This window comes from Cucurbita maxima, unplaced genomic scaffold (assembly GCF_002738345.1).
Source record: "Cucurbita maxima cultivar Rimu unplaced genomic scaffold, Cmax_1.0 Cma_Scf00004, whole genome shotgun sequence".
Lineage (NCBI taxonomy): Eukaryota > Viridiplantae > Streptophyta > Magnoliopsida > Cucurbitales > Cucurbitaceae > Cucurbita > Cucurbita maxima.
Window position 1 is genome coordinate 5,715,818 of NW_019272020.1, and position 17,785 is coordinate 5,733,602.

General features: G+C 35.3%; 2 protein-coding genes across 3 annotated transcripts; one reads left to right on the plus strand and one right to left on the minus strand.

The window, feature by feature from the left end:
• Nucleotides 1-1,543: 1,543 nt before the first annotated feature.
• LOC111477725 (E3 ubiquitin-protein ligase Praja-2) lies at nucleotides 1,544-5,638 on the plus strand. The gene is made up of 3 exons (XM_023121604.1): nucleotides 1,544-2,118; nucleotides 3,398-5,147; nucleotides 5,493-5,638. Exons 2-3 carry the CDS (start codon nucleotides 3,409-3,411, stop codon nucleotides 5,500-5,502), a joined length of 1,749 nt encoding a protein of 582 aa, XP_022977372.1. The 5' UTR covers nucleotides 1,544-2,118; nucleotides 3,398-3,408; the 3' UTR covers nucleotides 5,503-5,638.
• Nucleotides 5,639-5,681: 43 nt separating this feature from the next.
• On the minus strand, nucleotides 5,682-11,943 carry LOC111478252 (protein PIN-LIKES 6). Of its 2 annotated transcripts, XM_023122427.1 has the most exons (12): nucleotides 11,735-11,943; nucleotides 11,439-11,484; nucleotides 10,877-11,203; nucleotides 10,672-10,751; nucleotides 10,459-10,583; nucleotides 9,202-9,323; nucleotides 8,711-8,896; nucleotides 8,285-8,359; nucleotides 7,804-7,904; nucleotides 6,649-6,701; nucleotides 6,172-6,360; nucleotides 5,682-6,019 (listed from the first exon to the last, which is right to left on the minus strand). In XM_023122427.1, the coding sequence occupies exons 3-12, from the start codon at nucleotides 11,057-11,059 to the stop codon at nucleotides 5,898-5,900; spliced, it is 1,236 nt and encodes a 411-aa protein (XP_022978195.1). In that variant the 5' UTR covers nucleotides 11,060-11,203; nucleotides 11,439-11,484; nucleotides 11,735-11,943; the 3' UTR covers nucleotides 5,682-5,897. The 2 variants fall into 2 exon arrangements, with proteins under 2 accessions (XP_022978195.1, XP_022978194.1); XM_023122426.1 differs by lacking the exon at nucleotides 11,735-11,943 and having other exon boundaries at nucleotides 11,439-11,727.
• Between the last annotated feature and the right edge of the window lie 5,842 nt (nucleotides 11,944-17,785).

A 17,785-nucleotide genomic window follows, 5' to 3' on the forward strand; every position in this document is an offset into this window, starting at 1 on the left:
ATGAAAATGCTAACAACCCGGTTCTTGGCCATCAAAAATTGCAGAGGGATCGCCGCTCAGCGGCGATGTTGCCTTGGCTTCGGCGAGAATATGTCTAACCCATGAAGAGGGATTGTCGCTTAGCGACGATGCTGCCTTGGCTCTGGTGAGAATATTTCTAACCCCAAGAAGTAGAAGGGGAAACCTAGAGCAAGGGACAAAGACAATGTTGAAGCCGGAAGAGTCGCCACATTGGGCGAAGGAGCCAATTTTGGCGAGAAGGGCAGTCGGAAGAGTCGCCTCATCGGGCGAAGAAGCCAATTTTGGCAGGAAGGGCGGCGGTAACTTGGTTGGCGAATAGACCAATGCGGCACCTAGATTCCGAAGGTAAATCTATGCAAAAAGGTTGATAGGTTTAGGTTAGGGTTTATGTGAATGATGAAGGTTGATTGGGAAGAAAATGAGAGAGACTATATTGGCCAAGGGGAAAACCGATTTGGTTGAAAAAGGTGAGGTTGTATGTACAGAGTATGACGAAATGTGATTTGGAGGTCAATAGGGTGGAGTCGAAGAGTAATCAATCGGCTCCGACTACGACAGCCATGAAGACTGCCACTGTGGCGTCAAAACCAGCAGGGGTGGTGGAGAAGAAGATTAGAGGATTCAAAAGCCATTGAAAAGAAAGGATTATGGTTGTTAAACCGAAAGGGCTCTAATACCATATGAATGCTTGATTAATCCACCACACCTAAATGGTGTGAAAGTTATCTTATTTATAATCAAATGAATTACAAGGATATAGAAATAGTAATAAATGGAAAGATAACTACGATAATAAGGCATAATAAAATATCAAATATAATATATATGGTAAACTATAATTTATTACTAAATATCCTTAACACAACCTAACCCAACTTAACCCGTGTACAAACACAATTTTGTTCATATTTAAAAATAAAAATTACGGGTGAATATGAGCTTGAGCAAAGTGTTACAAGAATAATACGGAGCTTTCATACGTTTTTGGTTCATGCACGACTTTATTGATAATTAGCAAATAAAAATTATTCATTTGAATGAATATATTTAATTTTAAAAATATAAAAGTAGAAAAAAAACTCGAGCGGAGAGTCTGTTCTTATGCAATTTACTAACGATCCGACTTTTCATATAATAACTGATCGCAACCGTTACTGAAAAGGTATCATTTGAAAACAAGGTGAATATTAAAAATACTCAGTAAAAAAGTTTATCCGTTCGGATTAGATATACAAAACTATTATATGACTGATCAAATGAAACCAATAAACCATAGTGTATAGCTATTCGTATGCTAATACGGATCGTAGTAACTTTTCTATCAGTCCTATCATAACAATATGAATAATTATAAACAATTAACATGCAATTAATATCGATGAGTTATCACCACCCGTCTATGGTGATGATCATGAACAACCATCGCCACCTAAAGGCAGCTACGATCGGTCGATGTTTTACATTTTATAATATAAATTATATGAGAGAACGAAGATTACCCATTAAAAGGAGCAACCAGGGCCGGGCGCAGTGGTGGATAGGCTGAGCCATGGGAGGCTCTGAGTGAGGCCCATAACATTCGAAGAGCGGCGAATCAATCGGACCCATTTCAGGCACTTTATCTAGAAATCCAACTTTTTCTTGGCGCAAAGAAACCAACTAGATCAAAGTTTGATCAACATTCAGATACACGAATGAATCATTCAATTCCACTCTCTAATTTTTGTTGATTTCTTTTTCTTCTTTGTTCGAGGAATGTTGGTGGGTCAATGTCAATCACACCGCGCGTTTTGATTTTGGAAGTTCTCGATTTCCATCCTCCAATGGCGGCCGCGACTCCTACAAATCGCTTTTCACGAAAAACTCCGTTGACCTCCGCCTGAAAATCCCCATTGTTTTCCGTTTTACCCTCTGATTTCTGTTCGTCTTCGTACCATTTTAACCGACACACGACGGATGATTCTGAACAGCGTTCTTCAATTATTTGCCTCATTCGCTTTGCTCTTTCCGCGGATTGTCTTATTTTCTTCGTTGTCTTCGATTGGATGAGCTTGAGCCGAGTGTTGGAGTTTTGAAGGACTGAGAGCAAACTCACTGGTAATAATCACGTCCCATATTCGTCTTTTCTGATATCTTTTATGCATTATTTTCGTTTGCCCTAATTGTTTGTAGTGCCGTTTTTGTGTCTCTGAGAATATGGTTTGGTTTCTGATTTGGGGTTTTTGGTCTCTGGCTTGCTAACTTGGTATCGGAGGGAGTACCATTGTTGTATGATTCGTTGAATCCTTGATATCTATGTTAGCAATTGTTGAAGGTTTTAGTATCCAAATTGGGGATGGAACTTGTGGCTGATATTAGTTCTTTATTAACTCCCATCATGGTTTGAGAAGATTCTTCCCTGGTTCACTATCTTTCATGCTTTAGGAGTTCTTACAGTTCAAGTTTTGATCAATGGAGGGAGATTGGACTGTTCCATGCTATTGATTAAAGGGCAGTTCAATTTAGATTGAGATAAGAATATGGTTTAGTTTGAAATGAAGAGAGTGAAGTGAGGTTGAGAATGAAGGGGTGATGATGTTATGTAATACTGCATGTCTGATGTTGTTCTCTCTTTTGATCTTTTCCCATCTAGAGTTTGTAGAGGGTGGGGAGTAGTTGTCAGTGTACTAACATGTAATAGCCCAATCCCACCGCTAGCAGATATTGTCCTCTTTGGATTTTCCCTTATGGGCTTCTTCTCAAGGTTTTAAAATGTGTCTACTAGGGAGAGGCATCCACACCCTTAGAACCAATGCTTCGTTTCCCTCTCTAACTGATGTGGGATCTCACAATCCATCCCTCTGGGGGGTTAGCATCTTTGCTAGAAAACTGCTCGGTGTCTGGCTCTGATACCATTTGTAACAGCCCAATCCCACCGCTAGTAAATATTGTTCTCATGGGCTTTCCTTTATGGGTTTTCCTTCAAGGTTTTTAAATGTGTCTACAAGGGAGATGTTTCCACACCCTTAGAAGGAATGCTTTGTTCCCCTCTCTAATCGATGTGGGATCTCACAATCCACCTCCCTTGGGGGGCCTAGCGTCCTCGCTGGCACGTCACCCAGTGTGTGGCTCTGATACTATTTTTAACAGCCCAAGCCCACCGTTAGCAGATATTGTCCTCTTTGAACTTTCCTTTCTGGGCTTCCCCTCAAGGTTTTAAAACGCATCTACTAGGGAGAGATTTCCACACCTTTATAAGGAATGTTTTATTCTCCTCTCCAACCAACGTGGGATCTCACATGACAGTAATCTGATTTGGTCTCACTTTTAGGCTACTGTTTCATCACTTCTTGAACATCATATTGGTTTTCTAACGTTCGTTATTTGTGCTCGCTAGTCTCGTTTTAGATGGACATTGACTCGCAAAGAATCTTGGAGGAGTTTTCTCAATCCACTGCTCACATCATCATGGACAGTAATCAACAAGTCAACGAACTTGGTCCAGTTCAGCCGCTAACTTGTGCGTTCTGCCGAAGTGTCCTAGAACCTGATAACGATGCCACTGCTGAATCTGAAGCCATTGGTATATGTGGCGATTGTAAATTTTTGTTATTTGAAGATATTGAAACCCCTTTACGAGATTCGTCTCACAGGACAACGCCAAGAGGAAGAAGAACAAGGCATGGTAGTTCGGTGTCTGCTGAAAATCTTTTTTCACAGGAATTTACCCAGATGATTAACTTGGTGGTGAGGCAAAGGCAATCCAGCATCTCTGGTCACGGTGATCGTTATACCAATGGTTCCAGTGCTGCTGATTTCATGCAGCACTCGAGTTCCCATACGACCCCTAATCAATCTAGAAGATGGCGGCAAGTATATTCCGACTCTGAAAATGATGGTTTAGATAGTTTGGACTCTATGTTTGGGGAGAGTGAATCAAATTTCAGTTTTGGACCTTACAGGCATTCTTATGGTGATAGTGATGTTGTTTCCTATAGAACTTATGGGGGTGACTCGGATGCTTCCCTGGATGGACATAGTTTCTTGGATACAGACAATTTTGTTCTTCCAGATGGGGGATCCGATGTTGATACTGATACAGACATTGATCCAATGCGTGCTGGTGTCGTCCATTGGGACTCGAGCGACGAGGAGGATGATCGTGGTGAATTAACGGAAGCTGACACAGAGCATGATGCACTTCAAGATTTTCATGTTTCTAGTGCTACTGGGAGAGGAAATTATGGTAACTGGAATGAAGAACTTTCTTCGTCCGAATACGAGGGTTCGGCTCGTGAGCAAGTCAGGAGGAACAGGCAATTTTATTCAATTACCAACAATGCACAGTCGGAGTTGGGGGATTCTGGTGACTACCTCGACAGACAGGGTTCGTCTCCTGGGCAAATCAGGAGGAACATGCGATTTTATTCGATTACCAACTACGCACAATCGGAATCAGTATCTTACGTTGGGGATTCTGGTGACTATCTTGACAGACAAAGCTTTGAAGAACTGCTCGAGCAAATTGCCGAGACGACCATTTCAAGACGTGGAGCGCCTCCTGCAGCCATCTCTTTTGTGAAAAATCTCTCACGTTTGGTGATTTCTAAAGAACATTTGAAGCATGACATTATATCTTGTGCAATTTGCAAGGATTTCTTTCTTGTAGGGGTTGAAGTGAATCAACTGCCTTGTCTTCATCTCTACCACCCTCCCTGCATCTTGCCATGGTTGTCTGCACGGAATTCGTGTCCCCTTTGTCGATATGAGCTTCCAACTGATGATCATGATTACGAAGAGGGAAAGCAAAGTAGTACCAATGCTGCAGAGATCCAACGACTTCAGCATCAAGTAACTAGACTTGAAAGTCGCAGCGACTTGAACGGAGTTGGAGCAAATCCAGAGTTCGATACCAGCCAAGGAGAGGAGCTGAGCAACATAGACCCTGCTGTTAGTAATAGTTACAATTCAGGGAGAGGTCGACGAAGTTGGCTATTCGTCGCAGCTCCGGTAGTTGGTCTCGTAGGTATTGCCCTGATGTTTTGGGTTGGAAATCCCTCCGGAGGTCGAATCACTGACAGAAGGCAGCTTGATACACGCGGTGCAGATTCATCAAACCAAAGAGAGAACAGAACCAGGAGATGGTGGTAAGTTGTCTAGCAATCGATCGCCAGGTTCGGTCTGAAAAACCGAACTAATGCGTGTTGTTTTGTTAATTTCCCAGGATTGAAATCTAAGGTTTTCGGCATTTAGTTCAGTAAAGTTTCAGTTTTTTTTCTCAAGTGTTGGAAGTAGAAGAGTTGATTTAAACCCACAAAGCAAATTTTGCCTTGCTTGTGGACACAATGGGGCAGTAATAAACACATGCCAATTGGTTCGATTGTCAATGTATACCTCTTACAATTTATGTAAATAGAACTATATATTTGTTTGATTTTTTTTTAATGATCATCAACAAAATCGAACCCCTTGTTCATACATGGACTTCTCAGGTTGAAATGAGCCATTTCAAATAAGTTCATTGCTCTGGCCCAACTCCAGTACGATTAATCCAACATGAGCTACACGATAACTCGAGCATTCCCAACCCACTAAGTAAAACAGATGGTTTCTTGGTCATGACCAGGAAAAGGTAAAGTTCCACTAAAGAACGTTTTATTTTTAATACATATTTCTGTAAGTTATTGAAAATATAAGGCAGTCAAAATTTATTCATTAATATAAAATCTCTTCATACGGTATAGAAACAACCATTAATTTGCTTAGCCTTATGATGATACAATCATCTCAAACAAAAAAATACTATTCCTAGATGATATTGTTCTTCTCTTGTGACAATTCTAATAAAGAATATGCAGGACTGGAATATGAAACGTATTCACAAGGTTGCAATTTCCTTAGAACAGTATCCTGAAATAGAGGATGAACCATCCAGCCATTGAGATGATAGCAAATATATGAACCCAGAAAAGAATTGCAGCCGATTCTCTACCACAACCCCTCAAAGTAGCCACCGCGCCTACAAATAAGAATTGGTTTCGTAAGTTCGATGGGTTTGTATTAAAACCAACATTCGGTTCTCTTCTATTACAGTCTATGGTCTATTTGGAATGACTTATCAAGTGTGTAAATCCTTTTTTAAGCATTGGAATGACTTTCTTTGAAACTTACTCGAGAGGACAGATGTTGGCATCGAATGCTGGAGAAGAAGAACGAATCGGAACATTTTGTCATCGGGAGGAAGGAAGCCAAGCTTGTCAGCTAACATGACAATGCCGAGTCCCGTAGGAGGCACCAAAACCAACCGTGCAAAAATAATAGCAGCAGTAGTCCGTAGCCCGAGTTTTGAACTTCCAGGACCTGCAAAGCAAATTGAAGTTAATAAATTCTGTCCGTAGTCCGAGTTTACTTGAGCTCTATCAAGGAACAGTTAGATCACTAATCAACTAAAAAACTTAATAAAAAACAATATTAATCGAAAAGAAATGACAATACAAAGGTTTGAACACAAGACACTTTCGATGCTAATACAAAAGCTTAAGTTGATGAGTAAATTTTAACGTAAAGTTATTCCTGATCTTATTTGCAAATAAGCTATATATCTCTTCAACTATAACAGAAAATTATCATCATTGGAACGGCGCTAACCTTCAACGAGGTTTCCTCCCAATGCCAACAGGATGCATGGAATCATAGCCTCCCTGACAACCACAAGCGCTGTTAGATTGTAGTGGTAATTAAAATTTTATAGTTATGTGCATAAACCATTAGTAAATCCATCATAAAAATCACAGCACACTCGACATGCTGGGATATTGCACGGGGCTAATGATTGAGATGCATACGAACAAATGATCCTTTTATCAGGCACAATAATCTAGCCTCATCTAGCCTCATCTCCTAAAGAGCTAGTGGCATGTCGAATATGCAACTCTTAACAGTGATAATAGTAATACTGTCCCAGGAGTCTCCTGACCGGCCAAGACTAGTAAACCAAAAGGAGCATTAGAAGAAAAAGGAACATCAGAGCACGAGCAACAAGTACGAAAGACCGATAAAAACTAACTAAGAGGCACAAAACAACATTACGCTACTATCCTTTTAACCATTGTTTTTATGTTGTCATCTCAACAAAACAAGCTCCAAGGGTATCCAATCTTTTCTACCTGGAGGACATGGATAACTAGTCCAAAAAGGAAAGAAAAATCTCATGTTTTCCGATATTGAAATCTCGATACAAGCTACTCGGCATTTTTCTTCAAGTGCCACCTTGAAGACTTCGTTTTTAACCTGACAGCTGCAAGAACTATAATTTCAGAGCACCAAGGGCCTGTAACTTACACAACACCATAACAGCCTAGGAAGGAAGTACAAGGAGGCTGGTGAAGAATGTGTTAGGACAGTAGGTCTCTCAACATTTTACGAAGGTAGTATGATATTGCCCACTTTGAGCCAAGATGGTTTAGTTTTTGGATTGTCTACAAACCCCTCTACCAATAAAAATGTTGCCTTTACCAAAACCTTCTCCACTTCAACCTGATTGTGATTAGTAACTATGTTGGCATCCTCAACGAGAAGTAAGGAAACAAAAGCCAAAGAGATACATGGAATCCTCTGTTGATGTCTAATTTGAATCCTTATGACATGATCATCACAGGTATGTAGAAATTTAAGTTTATGCATCTCGCAGCTATTCTAAACAATAGCCTAAAAGAAACCCTCCAAGAAAAGAACCTCAGTGCACGCTCATCGGTGAGCAAAGCGAAAGAGTTATAATACAAAATAATAAGCAACAGTGTTTACCCGAGCATTATGCAGCTATCAGTGAAGAAAAACAGTGGAGCATCCGGGGTAAAGATCAATCGCCTTAAGAATGGTATTACACCCAATATCATAGCTAGGACCTACAACAGATTGCATAACCAATTAAGAACGATGACAAAGAATGTGGAAAGATATCTGAATCTGGAAGTTCAAAAACTTCATCAATTTAACAAGAACCCCAAGAGCAGATGATCCCGAAGAGACAACTTTGGGATATATATGTTATCATATGAAAGTCTCGTGCTCTTCTTTATGCTCTCTTTTTTTCCCCTTCACAAGTTTTGCCTTTACAAGAGAACAAACCCAACTCATTTTTCTCGAGTACATCATTTCAGTTCACAATTTCAAAGGAGGATGGACAAAATGCTCACATGAAATTTATCTTGTATTCACTAATTATATATGTTTCATAGAATCAGTGGTAGACTATAATACATTAAAATACGGATAATGTACTAACCGAAGCAATAATAGGAGGCTGAAAAATTTGCTTGAGCTTCAATTTCTCAAACCAATACATAAGGAAGCCCTTAGTCTGCATCCAAAGGAAATTTATGCAATCAATTATGACAGGCAACTCAGAATTTGTCACATAACTGATCCAAAATACTCTCGACAAATTAACAAAACATTAGTTTCATAACTAAGAGTAAATTTGTTTCCATAAAACCATAACTAAGGCAACAATAAATAACCCAAAAACAGAGTATCTGCTCGAAATTGAAGATGATAACATTTACATCCATAATTCATATTCCATTTTAGTCTTAGAATTCTCAGAAATATAAGACATGCTATTGTAAGCTGACTAATGAAAATGAACCTCAGCGTGAATCCCTTCAACTGAATATGACAATACAAACAACAAATCAAAATAAAGTCTCACCTCGTCCTTCTTAGAAGCATCTGGATATGTTGGAGCTACCTCTTGAACGAGCAAGGGTACATGCGCAGGTGAATTATCCTTTAGCAGGTTCTTAACTGGAATATTTTGATCTTTGATGTCAAATGTACCCTCCGGAGGAGGCGCCAACATCGCATAAACATAGGTGTAGAGGATAATAGCACCAACCTTCACAATAAAAAAAATGAGTATTATTAGTATTTTCATTAAGTAAACTTAGCTAGGAATGGACGTTGTTTTTTTTTTTTTTTTTTTTTTTGCCCATGAAACAAAGCCATTCATAAGGTAAAAAGTTCCTGAAAGAGTTACAGAAAAGGCACCCCATCTTGAGTTAATTGCATGGGAGAGTAAGTAAAAAAGGAATTTGATTGAGAAAACCAATTGGAACAATGGTACTTAATCTATTAAATACTTAATATCCAACTTAGATAAATGCACAGGTTCTAATGAGTCAAAAGTGCTGAAAAACCCACCCACTGGCCAAATGAAATATAAGCAATCCCATCAGTGCTGCACTTCTCTGAATCACCAAAAGGATTGGAATCGTCTCTACAAAGAGCTGCAATGAGAACGAGAGGCACATTCCCAATGTTCCCTACCAACAACAAAACATAGAATTGTAACAAGGATGCATAAATAGTATATTCATGTGAGGAAACCAAATCATAAAGTTCAGTAAGCATTTTCGCTAACATAGAAACAGTACAGTATTACAAAGTACAGAAAGGCTATGATTTATTCGATCCATTCTTCATCTTTCACACAAAGAAGGAAAAAGAAAAGAGGGATGAATTAAGACACATGGTTAAGGATATTGCAACTTTTGACAATACAGGAAGTGTTTATTGACTATTATTACTTAAAACTGATTCTAAAATACAAGTATGATGCACAGTCCAAGAGAGGGAAGGGGGGGGGGGGGGGANNNNCTTTATTATTCAATCATTGTTAACTCCATAATGTTAATGACATGATTTATACAAGTTGTACACTGCCTTCGGCAGCCTTGGTTACAAACTAGATATTAACTAACTTCTAACTAGAAACAAGACTGTGTCCAGGCCTGGAGCAGGCATGGGTACCCCAAATTAGTTGGGGTGGGACCCTCAATACCGGGTATCTGGGGGGGAAAAAAAAAAGATAACAAAAACAAGAAACTACTATGGAATTGGGAGAAGAAAATGCGCTCACACATGCAGTATATAACTCAAACTTACTACATCACCTCCCCACACTAAAAAGAAACTCAGCTTGAGTTTTAGGTAGGCAAGGAAAACATATCAGGTTGTATAGTATGTGCTAGCATCATCATATAAGGCAATTCATTGGAGATTCCCTATTAGACTAGGTTGGCCTTGATTGAATTAGCTATTTTGGAGCACTCAGATTCATCCCATGATCCATCAAGTTATTATTAACGTATACTCATTCGAACAACTCTCCTAACTTATTTCTCTGCAATCGTGTATTGATGTCTGGCCAACACGATTGATTTGTGTCGCATGCAGCACAAACCTCGCAGTGCCATTTAGTTAGTGCATACAAAACTGATGCACAACTCGGGAGAAGGGAAATATTATTCTAGTTTTACAACTACAAACTAACAGGCCATAGGGAGCTAGTTGCAAACTAATGGACTAACAGATGTCTGAAATAACCAGCCAGCCAAGTGAAAGAAATAGGAACAAACACATACTGTCAAAGAACTGTTCCAAGATCAAGTGGTTTACCAATTCCAATTTGTACAATCGTGAACTTGAAGAAGGGGTATGGAGGACGAACAATTAATGCAACGATTAATCCTATTATGGAACCTGAAGTGGCAGCCAGAACAACATTTACGGGAATAAACCACCTGATTCACAAGTTGGATGACATGTTCTCAGTAAAAAAGATTCAAATCAAAACAGGAAAATGTGTACATATCTCTATTTAGCTCCCACCATTTAAGCATTTTCTCAACAGTAATAGCTTGCCCGAGCTGAGAGAATATTAAACATGGAAGCAAAAGCGAAAAGACCAACTGCAGCACAAGAAACAGAACAAATCATATGAGTTCATCTAAATACTAATCATAAGCTATGCATCTGGAAATCAGTTCGCGAGTTTGTTCATAGTAAAGATTAGATGGAATTTAAGTAAGCATACCCCATTCAAAAGTTTCCTTCCACTCGCAGGCAAGATATTGACATATTTGGATGCCATGAGAAAACCCAGAAAGCACATGGTGAAAACTTTGGCTATGGGTAGCACTGCAATCTTTATAGTGACGAGCAGAGAGTTCCCACTCGCCGCAGCTTCTGAGACGATGGCTGAGAGGAATCTTTCCATGCTTATCTCCTCGTTAACCTTATCTGTTCTTCACCTAATCTTCCGATCTTCCGCCGGGGGAGGGTGAAATCCAATACAGGTTTCGTTCTCAAAACCGCGGCTTAATCGAAACAAGAAGCTCGGCAAATTGTTTCTCAGTTTTTCCTGAACATAAAACATAATCCAAACTACGAATTTAAGCATCAAAACAACAGCCTAAAACCACTTCGGAAGTAGCATCATGAACAAATAATCATTAATCGGTAAACAAAACCCAGAAATAGAATGCCCGATAAAGAAATGCTGATAGCGACAGAAATTTCTTGAAAAAACCGTTTATGCTCTGATACTGAATATAAAGATTCATCAAACCAAAAGATAAAAACGAGAAAACACTTACATAAAGAAGATAGCCTCCGAACTCGGAAACAAGAACAGATCCTAATCTGCAAAAAATAAAATCAAGCTCTGGCAATGGCGATTTGCGCAACCTGGTAATAAATCAATCGCACGACAAATATTGCGCTGCCGAGTTCCCACTGTCTGACGTTGAAGTCGAATCTTTCTAAGGATAGCCCCGGACAATCCGTAGGTCGAAAACGACTGCGCGATTTGACACTCATATGCCACAGATGCACGATTTCACAAGCTTAATAAAGCAAACTAATTAATCGGTTGAATTACGAATTTACTTACGATTGTTCATGAAAATCTCGAATCTGTTCTTGAACTGTCTGGGTTTCAATCCAATTCGTCGCCAAACATCAACACTTGGCGCAGCAAAATCCGCCCAGATCAAAATTTTAATTTAATCTGTACTTCGTTTACTTTTCCATTTAATTTTGGACGTACTTCCTTACGCGGTAAGTTCACCGATCAAAGTGGATGATTTTCATAAATTATTTTTTCACTAAATATTTGGAAAAACTTTTATTTTCCTATTTATATATAATTTTTAAAAAATTTCTATCCATGGCCCTCAATTTTTAATAATTTGAAGAATACACCCTCCTCTAAAATTTTATCTTTTGTGGACCCTCAATATGGATGACGACATCGAACCCACCACGGTGACTGCAATTACGAACAGTGACAACCCTACTCACCCTACACGAGTATTTATCTTCTCTAGTGACCCACGAATGACTTCAGTCTCGAATAGTCTTTAGCAAACCTAACGCGCTAGCTACACTCTACCCAGTTAGAATCGACTTTTCTATAACAACGATCGAACCACGTCATTGTGATTGTGGTTAGCGATGCCCTCGTAAAAAAACGACCCTTCTCAATAATATATGTAATGAATAAGATGAGGGTTGTTAAAAATACGTCACCTTATTAAATGACCACTAACCAACATAGGTTAAGGTCTACTTATTACATGAATTAATCGTCCCTTATAAAAAATATTAATAGTTCCTATACTACTGCAGATTCATATCAGTCGTACCTAATGAAAAGAGTCCATACCATTTTACTGTTCAGTCTTAGTAGTTCAATATCAGTAATTACTGTTTCAGTTCGAAAAAACGTCCAACAGATAGTTATAACTGTAACTTCTATGTCTTGTACAGTACTGAAATTCATCCCATACAGTGAAGGTCACGTTTTACGTTTTGTCGTAAAAAGGTTTATTTTTGTATTGTTTTAATGTTAAAACGAAGAGACAAAAATGTAAATATTAAAAGTTTTAAAAAACATCAATTTTCTCTAATTTGTATTTTTATGCTTTATTTTCTTCTCTTTATTTCCAAAGTGCTCCAATAATGAACCTAAAACATTGACAAGACAAATGAGAGAATGTTATAGGAACAAACCAACCACCATAAACACGTTTAATCGAACGTTATTCGATGCTTCCAACCATTCAAAATTTTTCGGTTTTTATATTTTATTTTTTAATCAATAAATTTATTCGATAATTCTTGGTTTCTAATTGATCCTTAAATTTAGAGAAATTATAGTTTTATCCAGTTTCTCGGTTTTCAAATGTTACATTTTTACTTACTAAATTTTGAGTTCAGAGAGTTCGTTTAGTTCAAAAATTTGAATATTTACATTTTTACCCCTAATTTTCATATTTGACGTTTTAATTTAAAATAATTATGATGTGACTTTTTAATTAATTTTAATATAGAATAAAATGATCTAATAATTAATTAAATTAATTTATAGACATTAACATAACGAAAAAAAATCAAAAGGTAAAATTGTAAATATTAAAATTTAAGGACCAAAAGAAAATAATTGAATTTTAGGGACTAAATAAAAATTAAATTTAAATTATAAGAAGAAAAAAAACATAATATTTTGAAGTTTAGAGGCTAAATGTTAATTATGGTAAAATGTAAGGACCAAAAGGATATTTTGCGTTCCATCTCTTTCCTTTTTTCTGATGGGACGTTACTTATAACTCTCTTTTAACTCCTTTCTTTATTTTGTATTTCAGTTTCGAAAATAATAATAATAAAAATATTCGAAATTTTCAAAAATTTTAATAATACTTTTAAATTAAAAAAATTAAAAAATATATTTACTTTTAATTTTAAATAAAAAATAAATTTGGCAACTTTTTAAAAAGAATTTAAAATATCCCTTAAATTAAAAAAAAAATGTTTAATCAAAATTTTCGCAATAAAAAGGTTTTATTGATACATTTAAATATTTTAAAAAAATTAAAAAAAATACTTTTATTTATTTTAGAGATATTTTATAAAGAATTAAGAGTTTTGGTTAGTTAAAAAGTTTTTTTTTATTAATTTAACGTAATAAAATTCAATAAAATTATTTAAATTAATAAATATACATTATACCCTCTTTGACGAATTTAAACTAATTATTATAAATATTATTTATAATTTTATTAATACTCAATGAAATGTCAGCAAAAATTTAATGCTTTTAGTATTATTTATTCAAATTTGTAATAATTGCGTTCTTTTTATTTCAACGAATATCACATAATTATTTATTTTACATTTTATCTACTCAATTATATTTCAAATAAAAAAATAAGAAACAAAAAATAATAATAATAATAAATATTTTTTGCTTACTGAAAATTCGTATTAATAATTTACTTTCAAAGTTTTAATGATAAATATATTAATAATAAATATTATGGGGTTTTTAAAATATAAATAAAAGCGACATTAGCAACTTATTTTCAAAGTTTCAACCATATTATATTAATAATAAAATATTTTGTGGGCCAAAAATATAAATAAATTTCTTTATATTATAAATAAAAAATGGTTCATAATAATATTTTAAACAAATATATTACGTCAGGAAATCTTCTAGATAGGTGTCAAACTTAATATAAGCTTAAAAACTCAAACCAATGGAATTATAATATTTAAATTATTTAAATTATTTAAATTAATAAATAAACTTCAATTTTTATTATATTAATATTTGTGATATCGATTTGATACTTGTAACGCCAGCTCTCATGTCTAAATTAGTTTATAGGTTTTAAGATGTCGTTGATGTACCTATTCTGGAAGTTCTGAACGATATATGAGTTTACATGGGGACGTAAAAAATGGGATCTACCAACTGTGTTTGACCTAGGATAATAAGCTCACGAGCTTAGTCTTACTTCACTGTCGAGAAATGAAAGAAGACTTTCATCTCCAAGTTTAATTTATGCGTAGCTCGTTTCTTTTTGGGTGTGTTGCAGTGTATGGAAGACTAAGGGACTCGGTTAAAAACTACTTCCTAAACTTCTCGGTAGGATTCAGTATAGAGGAAAGGATAGGGAGTGGGACTGAACGATGTTTTTTTTTGTCGTTCATTTCTTTTGATGAAGAGGTGACTCGTGCTCTTCAAGAAATTCACGAAAAGGCCTCCTTGAGCCCGAGTTTACTGGAGATCTTTGAGGGGCAGTGGGGCACCCAATCAAGGTTGTCACCCTAACCCTTTAGAGATAGGAACGAAGTAGCGAGACCGATAGAGAGAGAAACATAACGAAAAGTCTTCAAAAAAATGTGTCTAAGGCTTCAAACTCATTCGAAGTTGGAGAATGCATCAACAAAACTGCCTTTCATATGGATCGTCGTGGCATGAACTTTGTCAATAAATTTCGGGACTTCCTATTGATCTCGATTAGTTCCGACCCTTTTTTTTAACTAAACGTTAGAGTCACACTCTTTAAACGCCCTAAGAAATAGACGTAAGTCATTGGTTCCAATCCGAGAAACGTGCTATATTTTCCACGAAACCCCTGCTCCTATCTTAGTATTGATTTTTCAGTGAAGGATATAGATACGAAAAAGGTAATATGTGTCTTACTTCTCTCATCACGTCAATCTCGTACAAAATATCTACAACATGAACACACGCCCTTTGGTTGATAAGCCCACCTAGGACTCAGCCTAGTCGGCTCTAGTCGAGGCAAGCTCACGAACATTTGGGTCCATGGTATGTCTTGATCTCGACCTATTTGATTTCGAGCTTAGTTTTGCAGTCCTAAATATTAGTTTTGTTCAATTCGAGCTCAAATAGTACTAAAAGTTACCCATTTTCACTTAAAATTAATACAAAATTACAATAAAGGATTAAATTAATACAATTATTATCTTAAAATTAGGGGTAAAAATGTAATTTCCTTTTATTTGAATTATTGCTTTTAAACTTAAAGTGCAATAATAATTGAGCTAAGTGAATGACTCGAATGAGATGATGTGTACTAAGAACAAACCAACAACCAAAAAGAAAAGGAAAAGGTATATTATAATAACTATTATTTTATTTTTTATAACTAATTTTTTAATGTTTTAATTGTAATATTATATTAAAAAAAACTTTATGCTGCCACGTGGACCTATGATAATAATTTAGTTGCTTTAAAGAACATGGGAATTCATTAATTAATATTAAATATTTCAGAGAAAAAATGTCCAAAATTAAATTGGATTGAAGTTTATTTATTTTATGTAGTTTATTGAGTGATTTTTTAAAAAGATCTTGTTATATTTAAATAATTTTTCGACCCCGATAACGTTCGATTTGTGTGAATAACGTTGAGAGTTACGTTTCATTGTTAAAAGAAAAAAATAAGAATCGATTAGAAACGGAAGGGCAAAAAAAGAATGTGAAGGGTTGCACGAGCAAATATATTTCATAGTATAAATTGCACCTATTCAAGCAACGTGCCATCAACAAAGGATAAATTATAAATGTGAGATTTCACGTCGGTTGGAGAGGGGAACGAAACATTCCTTATAACGGTGTGGAACCCGCGTTTTAAAACCATTAGAGAGGAAGTCCGAAATGGAAAGTCGAAAGAGGACAATATTTGTTAGCAGTGGGCTTTAACTGTTATAAGAAAAGGCAAGCTACGATTGAGTTGTTATAAGAAAGGGCAAGTCCAAAGAGGACAATATCTGCTAACGGTGGACTCGGGCAGTGATGAGTTTGAGCTGTTACAAGAAATTACTAAAAACTTAAAGGGCAGAAGAGGAACGGTAAAGGATACACCAATTCAATGTTTAGTCACCTCTAGTCAAATAGTGGCATCTCGTCAAAGTGCGCTGATTCAAGTCGCATATTTCATTAGCAACGATAGGCGTGTTCGTGGGTTGTGTTGGGTCACATTGAAACATTTTTTTAGACCCAACTCAATGGTTCGGATTGTCAACTTTTTCAACGATGGTATAGTTTTGTCTCTTTTAACATCAATTTCATTTATTGGACTTAACAAACAACTACACTCGAAGAGTCACTAATATCGAAGGGTCAAATAAAAATTTATTAAACGTAAGGGCAAAATAAGAACAATAATACGACTCCACTATTTTGGAATATTTAAAATAATAATAATACTTAATTTATTTTTAAAATTTTAATTTTTTTTAATAAATTAAAATTTTAAAAGTTTATTGAATTTTTTATATTTTTATATTTTAAAAAGTTTAAAGGGTATTTTTAGAAATTTAATTTATATAATTTTAAATAATAACTAGATTAAAAAAAAAAGTAAATATATAATTGCATATTTAAAATGATATCTTTATCAATTCTAAAAAAAATTAATATATTTTATTTTAATAAATTAAAAAATAAAATATAAAAGATGCTTTCCGAAGCCAAAGGAAATAGTACACGTGTACCCGAGAAATTGAATTATTAAAAACTTTCACTTTATGTTTTTTTTTAAAAAAGAAAATAATAATTTAATAAAAGACAGATAGCGACAAAAAGGGAACACAATAAATAGATAAAGAATATGCTTTCGTTAATAATTTTAAAAAATTAAAATAATTTCTAAAATAATTATTTTTTATTTTTTATTTTTGGTCGTTTGAACCGTCTAAATTATTAGCTTAACAATATCTTATTTATTAAATAAAAAAAAATTATACTAAATTTAAAACTAAAAATATGAGAAAATTGAAATAACAATAATAATGAAAATTGTCACATCAACCACATAAAAAAGAGATTATTTTCAAGAAATGCAATAAAATTAAAAATTGCACTAATTTAAAAGGTGAATAAAAATAAAAATAAAAATAGAAAATAGGAAATTACAAATTTGTCCTTAGATAGAAGACATTAAGCAACCTGTGGGTGATAATGTCTGTCGTTTGTGGGACTGTCAATGAGAACCACAGCTGATAAGTGATAAGTGACATTTTATCATTATTTTATTCTTTACACTTTTAAAAAATATATAAAATAATATAATTAAAAGTTATATTAGCACGCTCGGTAAGGATCACATTGTTACAAATATTCAAA

Coding starts and splice junctions, on each gene's coding strand:
- LOC111478252 (XM_023122427.1), bottom strand. CDS start 11,059: ATGGAAAGATTCCTCTCAGCCATCGTCTCAGAAGCTGCGGCGAGTGGG. Junction 10,752..10,876: donor GAAGGAAACTTTTGAATGGG/GTATGCTTACTT, acceptor CTTGTGCTGCAG/TTGGTCTTTTCGCTTTTGCT. Junction 8,897..9,201: donor ATATTTCATTTGGCCAGTGG/GTGGGTTTTTCA, acceptor TTTATTGTGAAG/GTTGGTGCTATTATCCTCTA.
- LOC111477725 (XM_023121604.1), top strand. CDS start 3,409: ATGGACATTGACTCGCAAAGAATCTTGGAGGAGTTTTCTCAATCCACT.